The following is a 22422-nucleotide window of genomic DNA, read 5'->3' on the forward strand; positions in this document are numbered from 1 at the left end:
GTTATATTACTTCTGTATTTGGCACTGGTGCAAATGCTATTGGAATACTGTGTCCAGCTCTAGTGTCTAGGAATGATTAAAGGACTGGAAAACATGCTTTATAGTGAGAAATGCAAGGAGTTCAATCTAATTACCTTATCAATGAAAAAGTTTAGGGGTGATTTGATCACAGTCTGTAAATACCTACATGGGAAATAGAAATTTGATATGAGAGGGCTCTTCAAATATAGCAGACAAAGCTATAATAAGATCCAATGGCTGGAAGTTGAAAGTACACAAATTCAGACAAGAAAAAAGATGCAAATTTTTAACACTGAGGGTAACTGACTATTGAAACAGCTTACCCGGGATTGTGATGGATTCTTCATCACTGGACATTTTAAAACCAAGACTGGATGTTCTTCTAAAAGATATGCTCTAGTTCAACCACAGCTATTGGACTTCCAGCAGGAATTAATTCAGGGAAGTCCTGTGGCCTGTGTTATGAAGGAGGTCAGATTAGATGATCACAATGGATCCTTCTGGCTTTAATATGTAAGACTCAAGCATGTCTGCCACATTTCAAAGTCTCTAGTCAGGAGGAAATCCAGACTGGAACAGCAGGGGGTGCTTCAAGTCAGGAATGAGGTGCACGGGCAATCCTGTGGCTGGGAACCCAAGACCAGAACAGCAGTGTGTTCGACAGGCTGTGATTACAGTCCACTGTCAGTGTGTGTGTAGTCCTTACATATGGAACAATGTGTGTGTGCATTCTAGGTCAGGATTATAGTGTATTGGAAGCCCCTATTTAGGCAATGCCCTTGACTGGAGTGGCAGAAAGTTTTGCAGGTCAGGACTAAAATGGACTGACAGAATTATAAGGACATAAGAAAATAAGAACGGTCATACAGAGTCAGACCAATGGTCCATCTAGCCCAGTATCCTGTCTCCTGACAGTGGCTCAGTGCTTCAGAGGGCGTGAACAGAATGCGCAATCATCCAGTGATCCATCCCGTCATCCATTCCCAGCTTCTGGCAGTCAGAGATTAGGGACACCCAGAACATATGGGGTTGCATCCCAGACCATCTTGGCTAATAGCCATTGATGGACCTGTCCTCCATGAACTTATCTAGTTCTTTTTGAACCCTGGTATACTTTTGGTCTTCACAACTTTCCCTGGCAATGAGTTCCTTAGGTTGACTGCGTATTGTGTGAAGAAATATGTACTTTTGTTTGTTTTAAATCTGCTGCCTATTAATTTCATTGGGTGATCCCTGGTTCTTGTGTTATGTGAAGGGGTAAATAACACCTCCTTATTCACTTTCTCCACACCATTCACAATTGTATAGACCTCTATTATATCCTCCCCTTAGTCGTTTCTTTTCCAAGCTGATAAATCCCAATCTTTTTAATCTCTCCTTATATGGAAGCTTTTCCATACCCTTACTCATTTTTGTTGCCCTTCTCTGTACCTTTTCCAATTCTAATACATCTTTTTTGAGATGGGGCAACCAGAACTGCACGCAGTATTCTAGGTGTGGGCAGTCCATGGATTTATATAGTGGCATTATGACATTTTCTGTCTTATTATCTATCATTTTCATAATGGTTCCAAACATTCTGTTTGCTTTTTTGACTGCTGCTGCATATTGAGTGGATGTTTTCAGAGAACTATCCACAATGGCTCCAAGATCTCTTTCTTGAGTGGTAACAGCTAATTTAGGCCCCATCATTTTTTATGTATAGTTGGGATTATGTTTACCAATATGCATTACTTTGCATTTATCAACACTGAATTTCATCTGCCATTTTGTTGCTAAGCCACCCAGTTTTGTGAGATCCCTTTGGAACTCTTTGCAGTCAGCTTTGGACTTAACTATCTTGAGTAATTTTGCATTGTCTGCAAATGTTGCCATCTCACTGTTTACCCCTTTTTCCAGATCATTTATGAATATGTTGAATAGGACTGGTCTCAGTACAGACCCCTTGGGGACACCACTATTTATCTCACTCCATTCTGAAAACTCACCATTTATTCCTACCCTTTGTTTCCTGTCTTTTAACCTATTACTGATCCATGAGAGGACCTTCCCTCTTATCCTATGATTGCCTACTTTGCTTAAGAGCCTTTGATGAGGGACCTTGTCCAAGGCTTTCTGAAAGTCCAAGTTCACTAAATCTACTGCATCTCCCTTGTCCACATGTTTGTTGACACCATCAAAGAATTCTAATAGATTGGTGCATGGCCAAAACCGGAGGAGGGCTGTGTAAGGTGCATTAGCAGAGATGTTTGGTTGCTTACGAGTGGAACAGAAGGGTTACTACAGGTCAGGATTGAGATGCATCAGCACAGGTGTATAGGTGTCCAAGTCTGCAATAACAAGGGAGACTGTAGGGCAGGAGTGAAGTGCATTGGAGACTCTTGCTGAAAAGTTATGAACATTACCAAGTGCTATAACTACTTCACTTCTTCCATTGTCTCCTTTTTTTGGTTTGATGGTATGGGTCATGAGAAGATCCTGTTTAATGGATTTCAGCTCTCATGTCAGAGTGAACTAAATCAATAATGAAGGCTTCAAAACTGCCATTCTGTGCCAAAGAAGAGAGAGTTTTAAATAAGATATTTGCTTGGTCTCTTCCTTATAGCACTATAAATACTTAAAGCTGCAGGTTCACTGGTCACACACAGCTCTCTACCCAGAAGTGACTGGTGATTAACAAACAGTTAATACAAACTCTGTGAGCCTGGAAGCATTCTTGAATGCTTTGTCTTTCTACTGGGGGGAAAAATAGCAGTGCGTGAATTCACAGCATACAAGGCTTTAGAATTACTTTTAAACCAGCATTAAAAACAAATGTAAAACAGACAAGGCAGAACAGGTCAGGGTGACCCGGAGAGTGAAAACTACGCCCCATCGTTAGCAGCATTAATTGTCAGTCTGTCCTATGTGAGAATGTAGCAATGATGTGTGGCTGCTTTTATTCAAGGAAACTTCACTATGAATCTTCAAGTAAAAAGAAAAAGAGCTTAAAAATAAAGGCATGTTAGCTTTTGCAAACATAACAAAAGGCTGCTCTGTTGGTCACGGGCTTAGCGCTCCACACTGTTGTGCTAGAGATCTAGGTTTGATTCCTTGTCTCTGTCCTTCCCAGGCTGGCAAGGGCCAGAAGTAATACAGACAGTGCCCTGTTGAACAGCGACCCCTGTGACCAAGTAGGGAAGTGCAGATCCGTTCTCAAAGGAGTCCCACTCTAGTATTCCTCATTCCAAAGGTGGCTATGATGAGCCTCCAGGGGATATATGTATTGATCCTGCACTATTATAATCAATGGGAGTGTTGCCATTAACTTCAGTGACAGTCAGGGCTATAAGGCAGGAAACAATGCGAGCCTTCGGAATGTAATGGAGTCCCTCCCAAGCACATCCTTTACACTGGTGGTAGGAGATGTCACAAGACGGGAGGGTAGAAGCTGTGAACTTCCTCCTGCCCTGTATTATCAAGTGCCACAGAAATTTCAGCCCATCGGATGGCAGAATTATTTAAAACCTCCTGTGTCTTTTTTTACAGAGGTTGGCCATGTTCAGCAGTAAAAAAAGGATTGTTCAAATGTCACGACCCATCGGGGCTTGTAGGGTTTTCTTTCATGATGCATTTCTGTTCTGAAACGTGCTCCAAATGGTGTCTTCTGAACTCTACTGATCTGCTCCCCGTATGGATTCAGTCACATTTGCTCACTTTGCTGGCTAAATCTTTCTCTGGTTGGTCTTACTTCTGCTAGCCCTTCATGTTCAACTAAACTCTGGAGGAACAAGCAGCATTCCATTCTGAACTGTGCACTATCAACCAAAGTTCTGACTATGAAATGTTCCTTGTTGCCAAAGAGTGAGCAGCTTGACTCACAGGTGCCAAAGTGAGTTTCCAGAGCTGGTAGACAGTAAGAACAGCCCCCCGTCTTCTACTTGTAAAAGAGCAAATCTGATCTGGACTCACAGAGACAAAAAAGAGAGCCCCACTATTCCATTTTTACAATCACATTTTAGACCAGAACTGAGCTTTGAATGACAAATTCAAACCAGCTGAATGTTCTGAACATTCATTTTGTACCCACTGAGGTATGTTTTCACCTTACAAGAACTGTTGGTTTCCTTATATCAGGTGAGGCAGAACCCATCCATTTTACTTCCTGCACTTTGGGTCTCTCCCACATCTTGCTCATGTAGTGATGCTTGATTGTGAACGAGAGGCAGTGTCGATTGGACATCTTAATCTAAGAAAGAGGCAGCTTTCAGGTTATGCAGCCCGCCTCTCCCCTACTTGGCACAGTGTGATTGATCAGCTAGCCAGAACTTGTGCGCTAATCCAGCAGGGAGTGAGCATGAGAGCGAGAAAGCGTGTTTACATTTGGCAATTTATTTTCCCTACTTCTTGTCTGGAAGGAATGGATGGTGGTGAAAGGAAAGGAAAGAAATTGCTGGTATAAAAGCAGAAGAGTCAGGCAGTGTACTTGCTGCTCTACTGAGTGTGTGGGCATGATGGGGAAAGGGGAGTGGTGAGAATAATCTTGGGGATGGGGAAAAAAACTAATCTCAACCATTGCTCCCCAGAGACCAACAAAACGTAGCCTTTTCACTGACAAGTTCCTTGAGTATTTCACAGCAGCCTAACAATCCCATATATTATCCAGCTCAGCAATGGAAAACATTGCAAAATTAGCATGTTTGTGGAGCTAACAATCATTAATGAAGGCTCCCACATCTCATTTTATGCTGTGTTTAATGCTGCCAGTCTCTTTCATTTTCATTATACTATACCATAGGTAGCCTAACTGGCAACTCCTTTGCTCTGGCTGTTAGATATTCCATCAGCCCAGTTTTCTGGGTATTTTCTGCCCCATGCTCACATCAAATAAACATCAAAGTTCACCACAGATGAGTCATCAATGATACTTTTAAATAACAGTATTTTAACATATAAAGAGTATGAATCTGAGAGGAAACTTGGCAGCTCTTGGGCATGTTGATACTTGTACATGGAGATGTAGTAGTTGAGGCTGGTAAAGTGCCTGCTTGTAGGGACAAAAGAGTAGGTTTGGCCAATTAAGCTATTGTTTCTAGATTTCAAACCTCAGACTTTGAAAATTTGGGTTCAAGTTGGTTTTGACAAAACTGCATCGTATGTTTTGCATCTTTTATTCTTCTACGGTAGTTAACCTGGAGACCTGGCAAAAATGACTTTCAAACACGGATCAAAACAGCTCAGGCTTCCATGTTAGTCAAAAAGACAGGACCAGATATTCATTTACACTAGGCCTTTTACATCATTCAGGCAGTGTAAAGTCACCCGAAAGTGGGAGTGAGTGGTGTAAATGTGCTTTGGTATAACTGAAAATCTGGCTCCCACAGTTTTTATTAAATTTCCCTGGATTAACAAGAGTTTAAATTAAGGGAAGGAATGTTTCTTGAAACTCAAACAAAAGGTTCAATACATCTCAGAACTTAAATTAAAATATTCCAGATGTTTCATGAAACTCAACATGACCTGGGTTCCCACGAGGCCCACTTACCCATTTACTGGTTACTAACTGGTACAATGACTCGGTTAACTGGCTACATGATCAACATTAGCCACTCCAAAAACTGATGTAGACTTCCCATATGGTGCTTTCAGGCAGAACCAGAAAATTAAGTGGTTAGTTTAACAACGCAGCCTTGAAGAGATATATTAACTAACAGCTCAGCATTCAGAGCAGACAGGGCCAAACTATGTTTAACGTTGTGTCAGCTGGTAGTGGGCAACCCTTACTGGAACCAGAAGGATAACCACGACCAGCTAACTGGATGTTAAACACAATGGCCCTTGTCTGCTGACTGCTGAACTGTGTTAACATCAACCTAATTTTCTAGTGATGACAAGCCCTAAGGCTGTTCTCATAACTAGAGCATAAAATAGAAAAGCCCATCCTGCAGGTCACAGCAGAAGATAAGGCATGTCTTTGTCTCCAAAAATCTGTTGTCACATGCTCCAGAAATTTCATATGACAGAAAAGGCAGAGGAAGCAGGACTTCTCTCTTTCTCTTCCTGGTATTTACTGAGCACCAATAATATCTAGCTGCTGAGGCTCTCTCTTCCTCCATGTTCACAGAGATATATTTATCTCAAGTCGCATGTGTGTCTGTGTTTCAGACATAAGAATGGCCATACTGGGTCAGACCAAAGGTCCATCCAGTCCAGTATCCTGTCTACCAACAGTGGCGAATGCCAGGTGCCCCAGAGAGAAAGTGAACCTAACAGGTAATGATCAGTGATCTCTCTCCTGCCATCCATCTCCACCCTCTGACAAACTAGGGACACCATTCCTTACGCATCCTGGCTAATAGCCATTAATGGACTTAGCCTCCCTGAATTTATCCAGTTCTCTTTTAAACCCTGTTATAGTCCTTGCCTTCACAACCTCCTCAGGCAAGGTTGACTGCACTGTGTGAAGAAGAACTTCTTTTTATTTGTTTTAAACCTGCTGCCCATTAATTTCATTTGGTGCCCCCCTAGTTCTTATATTATGGGAACAAGTAAATAACTTTTCCTTATTCACTTTCTCCACACCACTCATGATTTTATATACCTCTATCATATCCCCCCTTAGTCTCCTCTTTTCCAAGCTGAAAATTCCTAGCCTCTTTAATCTCTCCTCATATGGGACCTGTTCCAAACCTCTAATCATTTTAGTTGCCCTTTTATGAACCTTTTCTAATGCCAGAATTCATTTAGTTTCTCTGCAATGACTTTATCGTCTTTAAGTGCTTCTTTTGTATCTCGATCGTCCAGGGCCCCCACTGGTTGTTTAGCAGGCTTCCTGCTTCTGATATACTTAAAAAACTTTTTGTTATTACCATTTGAGTTTTTGGCTAGCTATTCTTCAAACTCCTTTTTGGCTTTTCTTATTACATTTTTACACTTAATTTGGCAGTGTTTATGCTCCTTTCTATTTACTTCACTAGGATTTGACTTCCATTTTTTAAAAGATGCCTTTTTATCTCTCACTGCTTCTTTTACATGGTTGTGAAGCCACCGTTATTCTTTTACTGTGTTTTTTAATTTGGGGTATACATTTAAGTTGAGCCTCTATTATGGTGTCTTTGAAAAGTGCCAATGCAGCTTGCAGGGATTTCACTCTAGTCACTCTACCTTTTAATATATGTTTAACTAACCTCCTCATTTTTGCATAGATCCCCTTTCTGAAATTAAATGCCACAGTGTTGGGCTGTTGAGGTGTTCTTCCCACCACAGGAATGTTAAATGTTGTTATACTATGGTCACTCTTTCCAAGTGGTCCTGTTATAGTTACCTCTTGGACCAGATCCTGCGCTCGGGACTAAATCGAGAGTTGCCTCTCCCCTTGTGGGTTCCTGTACCAGCTGCTCCAACAAGCAGTCATTTAAAGTATCGAGAAATTTTGTCTCTGCATTTCGTCCTGAGGTGACATGTACCCAGTCAATATGGGGATAACGGAAATCCCCCACTATTATTGAGTTCTTTATTTTGATAGCCTCTCTACTTTCCGTTAGCATTTCATCGTCACTATCACTGTCCTGGTCAGGTGGTCGATAATAGATCCCTACTGTTATATTCTTATTACAGCATGGAATTACTATCCATAGCGATTCTATGGAACATGCGGATTCATTTAAGACCTTTCAGATACTTTTATTAGGGCTCTGGTGCATCTTTTTCTGGCATTCCCAACTGCTCTCGGGAATATTCGGGCGAAAACTTGAGGTTCAAGGTCCTTGGAATTGCCCAAGCGGTTAATGAAAGCAACTTAAAATCCCAGGAAGACAATGCCAGAAAAGCTTTTATTAATATAGATAGTAAAATGGCATTAGGACTCAAATACAATGGGGAGTGCAGAGCTGCCAACCAATCAGAAAGCTTCAGCCGCTGATCCAATGAATGGGCAAGCCTGACTCCCCCACTTACAAATCCATTTGTATGATACTTCTCAAAATGGTCAAAATGGCTGATTTGTTAGCCTCATGCCCTAAAACACCACCCAACAGGGGTTAAATTGACCCAGAAATGGCCTGTCTGTTGTGCTTCATTCCTTCATTGAACGATAGCTGCTTGCACGCTAAAAGAGGAGCATGGTGACCTGGAAACAAGCCAACTGCAGCAAAAGAAACCTTTGTGTTTCCTGTGATGCCCCCAGAATCTTACTCCCAGTTAGCTATGGGGCATCAGCTTGAGTTTTAAAAATATCTGCCTAATACAATGTCTCTTCTGTGATATTCTAAGGACATTTTTGTTGTCCCCGCTGAGCTGCACATTTCAGTGCACTTGGAAGTTTTGGTGGGGATTTGTAGTAATGGCTTCACTACTAACTGACATATCTGGTACGTCAGGTGACACTTGGATCCAGCATGGCTCCCTCTGAAGTGCTAACAACCCAATGGAACATCAGGAATGCCAGGGGGACACACTGGAGCTGGTGCTCACCAGGGAGAGTGGACTGTAACTATTCTGATCCCCTTTTTTTCTGATCTGCTGTTTCCATCAGCCCACACAGGAAAAACAAAAAAGTGTTCTCTTCTAGGAAAGAGGTGTGTTCTCAGCTCGAATTAACTAACATGTAATAAAATCCTAGTGAAGACAAGGCAGTCTGTAGCTTTCATGAGGGTGAGCAGGTCAAATTAGGATACATCTACACTGCAAAAAAAAAAAAAGAAGAAGCCCAGTGGTAGCAAGTCTCAGAGCCTGGATCAATTGACTCAGGCTCATATTACAGGGCTAAAAATAGCAATGGAGATGTTCCTGCTCAGGCTGCGTCTCAGAGCCTGGGCTCCAGCCCAAGCGAGAATGTCTACACTCCTATTTTTAGCCCCATAGAGTGAGAACAGTGTGCCTGAATCAGTTGACCTGGGCTCTGAGACACACAGCCCTGTAGACATACCCTTAGAGACCAAAAGAGAGTCTAGGGCTTATCATGACCTGCTAACTCAATTGACAGCTACAAACTGCCTTGTTTTCACTAGAATTTTACCTTGTGTTAGCAAACTTGAGATAAGACCACACCGGTTTTTTCCCCTAGTGAACACAAAAGCTTAAAGGCCCGCAAAGAAAACTGCTGGTGTGGACAGAGAGCTCTACGGCCCTGTCACTTTTAATTAACTTCAAGGCCTTTCCACAAATATTCAAGTGAAATTTGATGATGCAGCCACAGGGGAAGCCAGGGATCAAGCTGTTTATTGAAAAACAAACCCTTGCTCTCCCCTTATTGACCAAGTGATGATGTCAAGCACAGATCAGAGAACCAGTAACATGGGAGTTCTCAGCTACCTCTCACGCTGACTTATTGTGAGACCCTTCACTTCTCTGTGCCTCTTTTCCTACCTGTAAAATCAGGATGCTACCACTTCCATGGCTGCGCTGGTACAGCTGTGCTGTTGTAGTGCTTTAGTGAAGACACTCCTATGCTGACGCGAGAGCTTCTCTCATTGGCATAGTGAATCCACTTCCTCGAGAGGCGGTAGCTATGTTGCCAGGAGAAACTCTACCACCACCAGAGTGCTGTCTACACAGGATGGGGAGGTATGGTTAGGTCAGTATAACTACGTCGCTCAGGGGTGTAGATTTTTCACACCCCTAAGCACTGTAGTTATACCGATATAGGTCTGTAGTGTAGACCTGATGGACGTGTGTATAAAGCACTCTGAAGATGAAAAGCACTAAGCTCTGTTGCTTTCTATATGGGATTAATCCACATCCATCACGTTCCAGAAAATAAGTGCAATCAACATACAATACATTTGACACCTCAAATGAAAGCATTAACACCACAATTCCACAACAGCTGCAGACAGCACAGACCAATGTGAATCAGCCCCAATGGGGTTAAGGAAAAGCCAATATTTTAGTGACTCATTCTTTTATTTTCCAAACTAATACATAACTAATAATAAGGTGCAAGCATCACAATTACGGCTCACACATAACTATCATCTCACCCGGTTATTTTAAAGGAGGAGGAAAGGTCACCAATTAGCTAGAGCTTCTCAGGACTCAAAGGGGTTTTAAGAAGGCACATTAGGGAGTCAGCAAAATAGCTGGAGAATTATATGATTGCACAGGGGAGAGCTGTGAAATGAGAAAGAATTAAATTGGAGCCTAAAGTCTTTCCCTATTTACTGCACCTTTTAAAGGATCAATCCACTTAAAAGACCAGAGCTATTAAAGGATCATAACCCATGCATGTCAAGCCACTTCACACACAGACAAACAATAAAATGCCTATATTATGAATAGCTTTTAAAAGACCAGGAGATAAAAAATGTTTTGGCATAGAAAGGTTAAACGGCAGTAGGGGCAAAGTTCCTCCAAGAGAGTCTGTGGAAATATTTCCTGTTATTCAAAGGGAACCACAGTACAACTTCAACACAGTGCATAGGAATGGAGAAGGCCTTTTTGGGGAGTACTGAACTTGGTAAATTAGTGAGAACAAAATGCAACAGAAAAACAAGAGGGAGGGGTCTGCAATTACAAGCTGCAATGACGATAATTGACTTTGACAATATGTGAGCATTATGATAACTTTTATAATCCACAAGCGTGGGCTGCAGAAATTTGGGGGGAAACAACGAAAGCTCAGTGATACAAGATATGGCGCTCTTCTGTTAAATCTTTGCTGAGAGATGTGGATAGAGAGAACCATTATTTGTGTGGGTTACCGAGCATGGGGATTGGCAAAGCATGGCTTAAAGAGGCCCTACTGCCCAGCTTTATAAAACAAGGGAGTCCTCTTAACCCGTTGCCTGCCATGACATGGGACTACTTGTTATCTTTAAACTGTAGGGCTGCATGCTACTCCCAATGGGCCAGATGGGCCTAGGTAGTGTCAGAGGCATGTATCCCACACATCAGAGATCCTGCAGGGGTAACTGGAAGAAGAGATCTGTAAAAAGAGTGCATTTTGTCCATAATACGCTTATCAGTTAATTGCAAGAATTTAGTACAGGGCAATGTACAGACTCTGTCATCAGAGATGCCAACAGATTAATCTAGGGAGAGATCTAAAAAAGCGTCACAGGTGTGCATTCCATATATAAATCATACAGGTGCATATGAAAGCATCAAAGGGTGCTACTGAGCACACACTACCTCCCAGGGTCATCCCTGCTTCGTAGCACTTTCGCAGGCGACAGGAAGGGCAGTTTTTTCTTCTGAATTTATCGATGGTGCAGTCATTCCGGCTGGCACACAGATATTTCTGTTTACCTAGAAACATTAAAGAAAAAGAAGATGGACAATGGTTCCTGCATTTCCACAGATCAGACAGAAGGTACAATCAGGACAAGCTCTCATGTTTTCCGATAGAATTGCTGTATGGACCTGAGGCTGTTCCCACTGAAGTCAATGGGAGTTTTGAAAATTCACATTCCTGGTTTAGTTTAGTGTGGGTCTTCTAAAAAGAATACAGTTTTCAGAGCACAGCAGCTCATTTTGGAGGCTGCAAGCCACTGCATATGAAGGATGCATATTAAACAGAAAGGGTACCATTTTGAGCAAGAAAGGGCTCCTAGCCCTGACAGTTTCTGTCAGACATGCCTGATTTGAATGGGTCTTTCCCCGCACCTGGCAAGCAGGTTGCAGCAGTATAGTCTGGAGGCCCGCACAATGCAATGTTACGAGACCCAAACACCATATTGTCTTGATGAAACATCTCTGATCTGGAGAATGAAATCTGAAAATGGAAACCCAAGAGGGCAGTGCTATTATCTCCCAGTAGCCATCCCGCTAGGGCCTTGGGAACTGTGATCATTCCTCCACATAAAAGGAGAGCTGCTGGCAAGGCAAACACAATCTGTATCTCCATCAGGACACTGGACGGATAGAGCTGCTTTCTGATAAAATCTAAACCAGACTGGCATGGACCTCATCTCCTCCCAGTGAAGCCATGATGCTTTCTGTTAACTGCTATTGAGAATTCTAAACATGAGTCTTCACTTACTTTGTTAGCAATCTCCGTTGCTAGATATGGGAATTTTGTATGGGAATTGGCCAGCGGCAATCTCTCTCTCTATATATATCTAAAATAGGGGTGGGCAAACTTTTTGGCCCAAGGGCCACATCGGGGTTGCAAAACTGTATGGAGGGCTGGGTAGGGAAGGCTGTGCCTCCCCAAACAGTCTGGCCCCTGCCCCCTATCCACCCCTCCCACTTCCCGCCCCCTGATTGCCCCCCTCAGAACCTCCGACCCATCCAACCCCACCCCCCGCTCCTTGCCCCCTGACTGCCCCCTCCTGGGACCCCCGCCCCAACCACCCCCCCTGGAATCCCACCCCCTATCCAGCCCCCCCGTTCCCTGTCCCCTGACTGCCCCGACCCCTATCCCCCACCGCTCCCTGACTGCCCCCTGGAACTCCCTGCCCCTTATCCAACCCCCTCACTCCCCGCCCCCTTACCATGCCACTCAAAGCAGCATGTCTGGCTGCCGCACCACCTGGTGCCAGACACGCTGCTGCGCCTCCAGAGCACTGTCCGTGTGGCAGCGTGTCTGAGGGTGAGACAGCAGGGGAGGGGCCGGGGACTAGCCTCCCTGGCCAGGAACTCAACGGCCAGGCAGGATGGTCCTGCGGGCTGGATGTGGCCCTTGGGCCGTACTTTGCTCACGTCTGATCTAAACTGATTTTGCTGTCCTAAAACAGCCCTTTTCTTTGAGTGTACCACCTGAAGATACCTGACATCAAGTATCTGTCTAAAGGCCCACTTTCAATGCTGTCTTTTAGACAGTAAGTTCTTTGGGTCACAGAGAGTCTATATTTTGCCTTGTGCAGAATGTCATTAGCAATCAGCAAATTAATAAGAATAAAAAGAAAGTAAAAAAAAAAAGATAACCAAAGAATTGGGATAGAATGAGGCAACAGCTGTGCATCTCCTGTGTTACTTCCTCAGCCTCTGTGAAATATTGTGGTCATAGGAAGGGGAAACGGTCTGGCTGGGTCTCCTCCCTGCAGCCTTGGGTTGAGTTAACAGTTATACAACATTCCCATGGTTCCTCAGCACCACCAACACACCAAACACTTGCCACTTCCATTTTTTCCATTAACTCTTTATTGCTATGGAGCCTGGCGCTGACTCAGCCTGGATGTGTTGTGGGCCTGTTGATTTTCAGTGACAGAATTATCAGCACCACCCACGTGGTAGACTTTGCATTTAAAATAGCACATTTAAAGCTAGACTGAACAGAACACGAGGAAACAGACTGTGGAGAACAAGCCTGCGCTAACTGGGGATGACCTGGATGAGATCTAATAGGTCTTTCCATCTCTAATCACTATGTGCCAAATGCAGCTTGAGTGAGGTCTGCAGAATTTGTCTCTCAGGTCTATTCTTGACTCTTAATAAAATGGCATGTCTATAAAGGCATGTGAAATAGGTGGTAGGAAATGCACTGTAGGACTACAAAGATACTTCTTAGAGATAGCAAGGAACTACCAACAAGCAAGAGAGACTCAGTGCTAGCAAATTGCCCCATACTCCTCTAGTACTTTGTGGCATCTATGCCATATAGTGTCATGTACCTTTTCATTCCCACAGCTCCAACATTCTGTGTTCTCATTGGAGCATTAGGATATTCAATTAATCTCCCTTAAAGCCAATATAATTCCATGTCTCTATGGAATATGTCCCCAGGCACTGCCTGTCCCTACATATATATCCTTCTGCTTACAGTGCATTTTATATTAGAAATGATTTGTTCCACCCACTTACTTTAACCTGCCCTTCAGTCCATGAGCTATAGCTACTGATCTTGAGACTGAGGGCAAGATGTTGGGAAAGTAACTGCTCAGTGATGCAAAGTTCTCCCACATCCCTAGGGGCTGAATACATTGTTTGTGCAGCATTTGCAGCACAATGCAATATTTTTAACTGAACCCATCTTCTAACTGGCCTTGCTTAATGTAGGATTTCTGTGAAGCAGTGAGTTTATGAACACCTGCACAGAGCTGAGAGGCCATTATTTATTGTAATTTATAGCTAGCATCTTAAAAGCATCATTCTTCAAATTCAGAGGGAAGGAAAGTAGTTGTAAATGGTATTATTTAGCCTGCTTTTACCTTATCATCCTTGATGTCTCAATCTCAAGACTCACCAAGAATGAACTTTTCCTTAGTTGCAATGTATTATCTATTGCTTCACATTTTGCTTTCTTGTCAAGTCTGGACACATTGAGTAGATCAAGATTTACCAGATACACTTCAGACTCTGAGCTCTCAAACCCGGACTAGACTCAACAAATGAAGACGCCACACACCCAATGTAATCTGATGTTGTGGAGCCATGGAAAATTGTACCTGTCCAAATTCTACCTAAAGTGGTTTTCCCTGAAATCCCACAAGCTTCGGCTTTCAATACTGCTCAAGGAACCAACCTTTTGATCCATCTAAGCATATGTCTAACCTAACAGTTTTATCAAAGCATTCACTTTCGTTGCACTGAATGAAAAAAAAAACCCACACACTTCAGTATATTAGTATTTCTTCACAGAAACCCCCCCAAAATGCCAGGCTAATTTGTTATTGCATGGGTGTGGGGGTGTCACACTGCAGGTTGCTACACCTCTGGTTTCATCAGAAACCTCCAAATTCCAAGAGCACCTTGCAGTCAATTACTTGCCTTCTGTGCCCTAGGTGACTGCTGAGCTCACACTAAGAATTCTCAGTCTTCTTCCCACCTCCTGAGCCTCCTCCTAACATTATACAACTGTGCTCTTTGTCTGACATTGTTGACCCCTATCAGCAAAATCACACCAACAACCTGTAATCAAGGTGTCACGTAAGAGTCATGATGAGGCTTTCTGTTATAATAATAATAATAATCTCTCTCATGATGCCTGGCATGAGTCTATAGCACAGAGCTGAAAACTACCATACAGTTAAGCTCCTTGTAACTGCCCTTATTAGCACCTGGTTATAACACCCCATGTGCTTGGCTGCCAAGAATGGAAACATAATGGGACTGGAGTGCATTACTTACAGCATGTGATATTTCACTCAATCCTTTTAATGCCACAAACTTTCATCAGCTCCCCCTCTCATTCCCCACACTTCTCTCTCTCTCTTGCCCATCAATCAGCTTTAAAGACATCTAAAAAAAACCCACAGAAGAAGAGACCATGCAAAATCCCACAGAACTCCAATACCAACCCCTTTCTAGCAATTAACTGAGAAGACTGGATAACATACAGCCTCAGTAGAAAATGGGTTAGTTAGCATTATATGTGTATGTGTGAGATAAGGGCACCAGGCACTGAGTCCATGCTTTCTCTGCTGGACCTGCTTATAAGTGTGAATCAAACAAGAATGGACGCTTTGCTTCCCAAGGCATTGATGTGGGGAGTAACAGAACAGCCCATGTGGACATCTTGCTCTCTTCCCTGCCACATTCATTTTCAATTGTACAATTCCTTTCCTCTGGTGAAGCTGGGCACACAGGACCCCCCTGGAACTCACCAATATTACCACAGGCAGAAAGAAAGGTGGAACTGGGAGTGGCAGGAACCATATGACAGATATTCAGGGCCAACTCAGAACTTCCTACCTGTGTTTGCTAGAGGCGGGATGTCGCCTTGAAGGAGTCGCCTGAGGGCAGCTGGGCAGCTCCATCTAAAGCATTATCTGGCTCCACCTCTTCACGGTTTGGCTCCTGCTCCTTCCCTATCTCATTTCCCTAGTCTAAACTACAGTGTCTTTGCTAAAATAACAGCTCAAAACCATAGAAAAGCCAAGTGCTGCTCCCAAGAGGGACATTAGCAAAGAAATGCAACAAGATAACTGCTCAAGACATACAAGGACGTTCCAGGGTCAAATATATCATTATCAGAACTTTCTGAGGCTAACCAGACACCACCACAGCACTAACCCCTTTCTTTAATCCAAACACATGAATAGCTTCCGAGGCAGTTTTTTCTGTTACAAGTGCTCTTGCTTTCCTCACGTAGCATCGGTGGGGCTCTGTGTGTATGTGTGAGGTAATACCACTGGGGGCGGTAGGAGGGCTCAGGAGACTGGAAGTGGAACACAGACCTTTCTGCCCCCAGGCCACCTGCAGTCTGATGATGTTTCAGTGGTCTACTTGAACTGAATCAATGGTATCAACCCAGCCCCTAGGGAAATAGGTTCACTTCAAAATATATTAACATCGCCAGCTGTCACTAATGGTCACTCATTGCTGGCAGACTCCATAGAAAGGCCAAAACATGAAAGGGTCTCGGAGACTGAATAATCTTCTCCCGCCTACAGTTGGGAGTACTCTGTCTCTCATCTAGCTATATAATTATATACAACTGTACACTTTTTAAAATGCATCTCTACTAGAGTATGCTTTCCTGCCACTGGATTTAAGTGGACCCATGGGCTCTGAATCTCAAGTCAATTGTTGATCTAGTGGTCAGGAGGTAGTGCTCTCACTGTGACAGATGGGTTCAATTCCCAGTCAGGGAAGGTTCTCCCTTTTTTACTTGGATTGTAAAGGTCTCTGTGGCTGTCTTTTTGTTATATGTGTGTCACAATGGAGCTGTGGTTTCTAGCCTTTACCACTAAACAAATAATAGGGATACCTGTTCACACACCTGTCTGTTACTTTTCACTGTGAGAATAAGCTGCCTGTGTCATTTTGGCCTTCTGACCTGGAAGGCAGAGGGTTTTTTTTTAAATTACTGGGGCAGCCTAGACTTCTCACACCTGGGAGTGCCAGGGGCTAAGATTATTGCTTATACTGTGAGCTCAAACAGTGGGAGAGAGACCATGTTTCATGTCATCGTCTCAGCCTACTTAAAAGCAAACCTGGCAGGTTCTGAACTGACTACTGTCCAGTCCTCCTTGGCTGGATGGAGGATGGTGATAACTGAGATATTACATATTTACTTGTTGATCTTATTGAGATAGATGCCAACCTGGGGAATCTCCTGTGTGTGTATTAATAATGTCCTAACAGCACTTGTTTTTCTTTTCCGACCCCCACAAGTAGTGATGAGAACAGAAGTAAAGTAATTGATGACTTAGACATAAATCTCTGGATATTCTGATCATGGATCTGATATGTGGGGATGTTAGTATATCCTTGAATGAAAAAGCACAGGAAATAATGAAGAGAGGTTTTAATACAAAAAGGATCTCACAGCTTTATGTGCCGCCTTCTGCATTATTTCTAACTCTTTTCAGGGTGATTCATTCCCTTCCCTGTTTCAAGAAAATTGACAAATTTGCAGTCAACTGAAAAATAACAAAAAAATAAACAACAAAACAAACTGTAAATAGCGTAATTTTTACTGTTCTTTTTTCCTATTTTCCATTGTTTGTAAAACTTCTCAAGAACTTGAAGGTAGGGTTTCATTCTGGAATGGCTGTGTCTTTTTTCCATTTAGCAAATGACAATGTATCTTCTGTTTCTAAGTCATGAAATTTATGGAACTCATTGTTTACCTTCTCGGTGATGCAATGACTTCACCAAGGTTGTTACTGAAGACCTAGGAACAATGGTTTTCATTTAATAGCTATATCTGCAGAGGGAGCACCCACCATTTTTTGTTATTCCCACAATAATAGCCATTTAACATGTTACACACTCACACAGGTCCTAGAATAAGGGATTCTAGAAGAAATTTAATATTAAACAGGAAGACACTGCACCAGACAACATGTATGCTAACATTAAGGCATGTGCTGCCCAACTGGGGTTTCCAGAGAGTAGAAACACACCATCTATACTTTACCCCTTTCCTGAGGTTGAATTTTATAGGTAACATAAGTAATAAGACCACAATATTAACTTCCAAGTTCTGGCAATAATCCCATATATGGTCTTGGGCAAGTCTCTCCATCTCTCCTTCTGTAAAATGTAGACAATGATTTTTCCCAATTTAGGGGACTTAGTGACATTAAAGGAAGGAATGTTTGTAAAGTTTTCTAAGATCTTTGGCTTGAAAGTGCTAGAGGATGTCAAAGAGTTAATTATTGTTGCTATTATACATGTGATAAGTAGCTGTTAACTATTGTTTATTGTTTGTATTAAAGTAATGCCTTGAGGTTCCTGTATGTGCACATAGTAAGAGACAGTCCCTTCCCTAAAGAACTCTAAACAACCAAAAGAGACAAAACGGGGAGGAGGGGGAGGAGGAAGAATTATCATCATCACAGTTTTAAAGTAGAGAACTGAGGTACAGAAGGATTAAATGACTTGCCCAAGGTTACACAGAAAGTCTAGGATTTTACCCCAGGTCTCCTGAGTCACAGCACAGTAACTTCACAAGACCACCTTTCCTCTCTGCAGGAGAATTGAGTGTTTCCATAGCCTCTGCTAAATACTATTTTATAATTTATTAGAGTAACACTCCTCTGTGGCACCACATATCCCTGCACTTCCGATGCAGTAATGCACTGGAAAGACTATTTTTCCGTTTAGCCCCCTGACATAAAAGCGTGGACTGTCTTGTGATTCCAGTCTCTTCTGCAATGATACAATGCCAACAGATAGTGCTCTTAAATGTAGACCTAGGAAAAGAAACTGATCCACACAGTTTGGTATTAAGTATAGGTAAGAAATGATCAGAAGAGGACAACTCTTATAAGGCACTTATGACTGTTCTGGCATCTTTATTGCTCAATTTACCTGAAGATTCCAACCCCTCTTTTCCTAACAGACCATCCTCTTGTGCAATGCAGAATCTCCCTCTAGCCCTCCCTACTTTCAGCAAGGGATCTTTCAGAGGAAAGATCTTTCAGTTCAGGGCCTCCCCTCTAGGTGCGAGTGAGACACCATCTCCTTCTAGTGGGTTTCCTCCATATCACGTTAGCACGGCAGAGAGAGAATGATAATATAATTGTCACTATCACTGGATTCCTCTTGGCTCATTAGCTAAGATTACAATTAAAATAAAAAATGAAGGGCAGAGAGAGAGAACAATTCTCCAGTCTCATCTGAGAACAAAGATTAATGTCAACTGGCTAGCCATGCAAGCAGCAGAAATTATTCAACTAAAAGCCTGTCAATCACCATTTATTGCTGTGCCTGATGCAGCAGCTTCCTCCAGAAGCAAACCAATCTGTAAGTACATCTGGAATAGTGTTTATAATAGTAAATGCTAAAAAACATTCAATCAATTTTGGATGGAATATAAATCCTCATCTTTCAGAGCATATACCAATCTCTAATTACCAGGAGAAAACGTTCCCTGGGGATCAGTTATCCTATAACTGCCTTCCTCACACTTTCCTCTGAAAGATCCAGTAGTGACTATTGTTAGAGACAAGATATTGCACTAGATGAGACAACTGGTCTGACCCAGTCTGGCAATTTCTATGCTTCTGTGTTCCTAACCTATTACTCCCATTAGAAAGTTAACAGCAAGACACAACAAATTAGTTTTCAGGATCCAGTAATCTGTCATTGGTAGTTGATTATCCTTGCAGAGTGACTTTGGTAACTGCCATGTGTGCGTGAGGCACCATTTTAAAGCAAGTGATGGAAATGAAGGAACATCTTTCAATCAACCCTGTCCCAAGCATGGGGCACACAACCCCAGAGTTAGCCCGGGCCACTACGGTTCTGCTCCTTTGAGACAAATATTGCAACAGCATGCTGGAGCTAGAACGAGAGCTTAGCTCAATGTGGGAGCTTGGATGTTGGGAGAACAAAAGGGGAACGATCAGGGGAACCAAGAATGTTTCACCTCAAATGCAAACGGGTGGTTAAGCACTGGAATAAATTGCCTACAGAGGTTGTGGAATCGCCATCATTTGAGATGTTTAAGAGCAGGTTAGACAAACACCTGTGAGGGATGGTCTAGATCAGTGCTACTCAAAGTGGTGGTCCATGGACCGGTGCGCCATCGGCTGCCGGTCTGTGTGCACATTGGAAGAAAAAATTGGCAGTCTCTCACATCAGATAGCTTGAGAAGCACTGGTCTAGATAACACTTAGTCCTGCCATGAGTGCAGGGGACTGGACTAGATGACCTCTCGAGGTCCCTTCCGGTCCTATGATTCTATGGAATGTCACCCCCTGCCATGCAAATGATAAAGCGGCTCCAGACACTGGAGTTCTAACAGTGCTACATGCAGGTGAAGAGCACTGTGTGGGAGGACAAAGAATTATTAGAGGGGCAGCGCAAGCCAAGAAAACCTGCATGGCAAGCTATAAACACAAATAACTATGGAAACAGTTAAGTTTAAGAGGCTGTTTTTTAAAGAAGCTCAAGTCCAGTGAACGGGAACACTTTAATCATTTTACATTTTTATAGTAAAAAACCATATAACGTTTTAGTTCACTACATTTCTTAAAATCAAACTTCTTCAAGACTGCTTCAAACTTCAGATGACGTAATGTCTGATCCTACTGTATCTACACAGCAGTCAGTGGGTACCCTGCCTGAGTAAGGATGGCAGCAAAAAGGGGACAACAATACTGAATGATACAGACTAATGCAGACAAGGCAGTGCGCAAACTTCTCCTACGCAGCTCAATGGACCCCACCTGTAACAATCGCTGCTATTTCAGTCCTGAGCTCCCTGTACAGCTCTGCCATGGCACTTCATTCTTGATCTGCATCACCCTCAACTATTCCAATCCTGCAATTTCCAGGACTCCATGAACACATCTTCACTCCCAATTAAGCCACCCTGTCATTTCAACCCTGAGTCTGCTAAATAAGTCCAACGGTAGAAAACTGAACAAGAGAACCCAAGTGGTAGAGGGGGCAGATGAATTTATTTTGAAATTCTGTGAAGGGATCTTTTGCAGGTTCTTTAGTCAACCATCTGATCACTCAACACAGGGGAGTGGAATTTTAAGCCACAGGGACAGGACCTGGAAATTCTTTGTTTCAAATTATTCTCTCTTTTGGCAGCAACCAGCAGTCTAGCCCAAATACTTTGTTTCTGGCAAATGGCTAACTCTTGGCAGATCAGAATGTAGAGCAAAGATAGAATGTGTTCTCTGATATACCCTAGGAAAGGGAGTCAGGAAACTTTAGTCCCTTTTTTTATTCATGGGTAATGGTATGGGAGTTGCACAGTGAGATGGCAGCCTTGATAGGTCCCATGATGACCGTGATATCATGGCTCCTGCTCTAGGATGGGAATGAGGAGCTGTGACATTCCCCTCTGGAGTTATCTGGACCGGTGATCTGCTAGGTCACCCCAATCATTGACTCTGGGAGACAGCCTTACCCCGCTCTGCAGTGAGAACCCCCACTCCTGGGCTGTTCACGCACAGCCTCTGGCATGTAAGCTGCTCCCAGCTACTTGCAACCGAATGACACTAGCCAGTATCTCTGGTCCCAGACACAACCCTGGGAACCTCCGTCTTGCAGTGTCCAGTTATGCCCGCTGGATGCTGCAAGCTTATATGCTTTGTCAGTTTAACAAAGAAATTGATATACACCAGGCTTGTTCTCCCAAGGGAAGACTCTGACACACTTCAAACCAAACACACTGCTTCAGGTAGAACAAACAAACAGATTTATTAACTATAAAGATCGACTTATAATCATTTAAAATCTAAGCATAACAAGTCGGAGTGGTTACCAAAATAAAATAAAATATAAGCACGCAGTATAAACTCTCAACCCTATTAGACTGGGCAGCAACTAGATTAAGCAGTTTTTCGCACCCCACTGGATATTGCAGTCCTTAATATACAGGTTTGTTCCTTAAACCTGGGCCAATCTCCTATGTTGGAGTCTTGTCTTCTTCTCAGTGTCTTGGTTGCTTGCAGCATAGGTGGGGGCAGGAGAAGGGCCCAGTATGTGTCCATTCTGTCTGTTTTATACCCTCAGTCCATGTGCTTGGAGAGCACAAGTCCAGGCATGTCTGGAGGGCATTGCTGAGTCTCTCCAAGCAAGGTTCATAGAATCATAGAAGATCAGGGTTGGAAGAGACCTCAGGAGGTCATCTAGTCCAACCCCCTGCTCAAAGCAGGACCAACACCAATTAAATCATCCCAGCCAGGGCTTTGTCAAGCCAGGCCTTAAAAACCTCTAAGGATAGAGATTCCACCACCTTCCTAGGTAACCTATTCCAGTGCTTCACTACCCTCCTAGTGAAATAGTTTTTCCTAATATCCAACCTAGACCTCCCCCACTGCACCTTGAGACCACTGCTTCTTGTTCTTTCATCTGCCACCACTGAGAACAGCTGAGCTCCATCCTCTTCGGAACTCCCCGTCAGGTAGCTGAAGGCTGCTATCAAATACCCCCTCACTCCTGTCTTCTGCGGACTACACAAGCCCAGTTCCCTCAGCCTCTCCTCATAAGTCATGAGCCCCAGCCCCCTGATCATTTCCGTTGCCCTCCGCTGGACTCTCTCCAATTTTTCCACATCCTTTCTGTAGTGGGGGACCCAAAACTGGACACAATATTCCAGATGTGGCCTAACCAGTGCTGAATAGAGGG

The 22422-nt window shown here is 43.1% G+C and overlaps 1 protein-coding gene across 1 annotated transcript in view; it reads right to left on the bottom strand.

The window, feature by feature from the left end:
• The window catches only part of AR (androgen receptor), a 110864-nt gene that overhangs the window by 27712 nt on the left and 60730 nt on the right, over positions 1-22422 (bottom strand). The window contains exon 3 of the mRNA XM_074963138.1: positions 11131-11247. Coding sequence (XP_074819239.1) covers positions 11131-11247 — 117 coding nt within the window. The remainder of the gene's footprint in view (positions 1-11130; positions 11248-22422) is intronic.

This window comes from Natator depressus, chromosome 9 (assembly GCF_965152275.1).
Source record: "Natator depressus isolate rNatDep1 chromosome 9, rNatDep2.hap1, whole genome shotgun sequence".
Classification (NCBI taxonomy): domain Eukaryota; kingdom Metazoa; phylum Chordata; order Testudines; family Cheloniidae; genus Natator; species Natator depressus.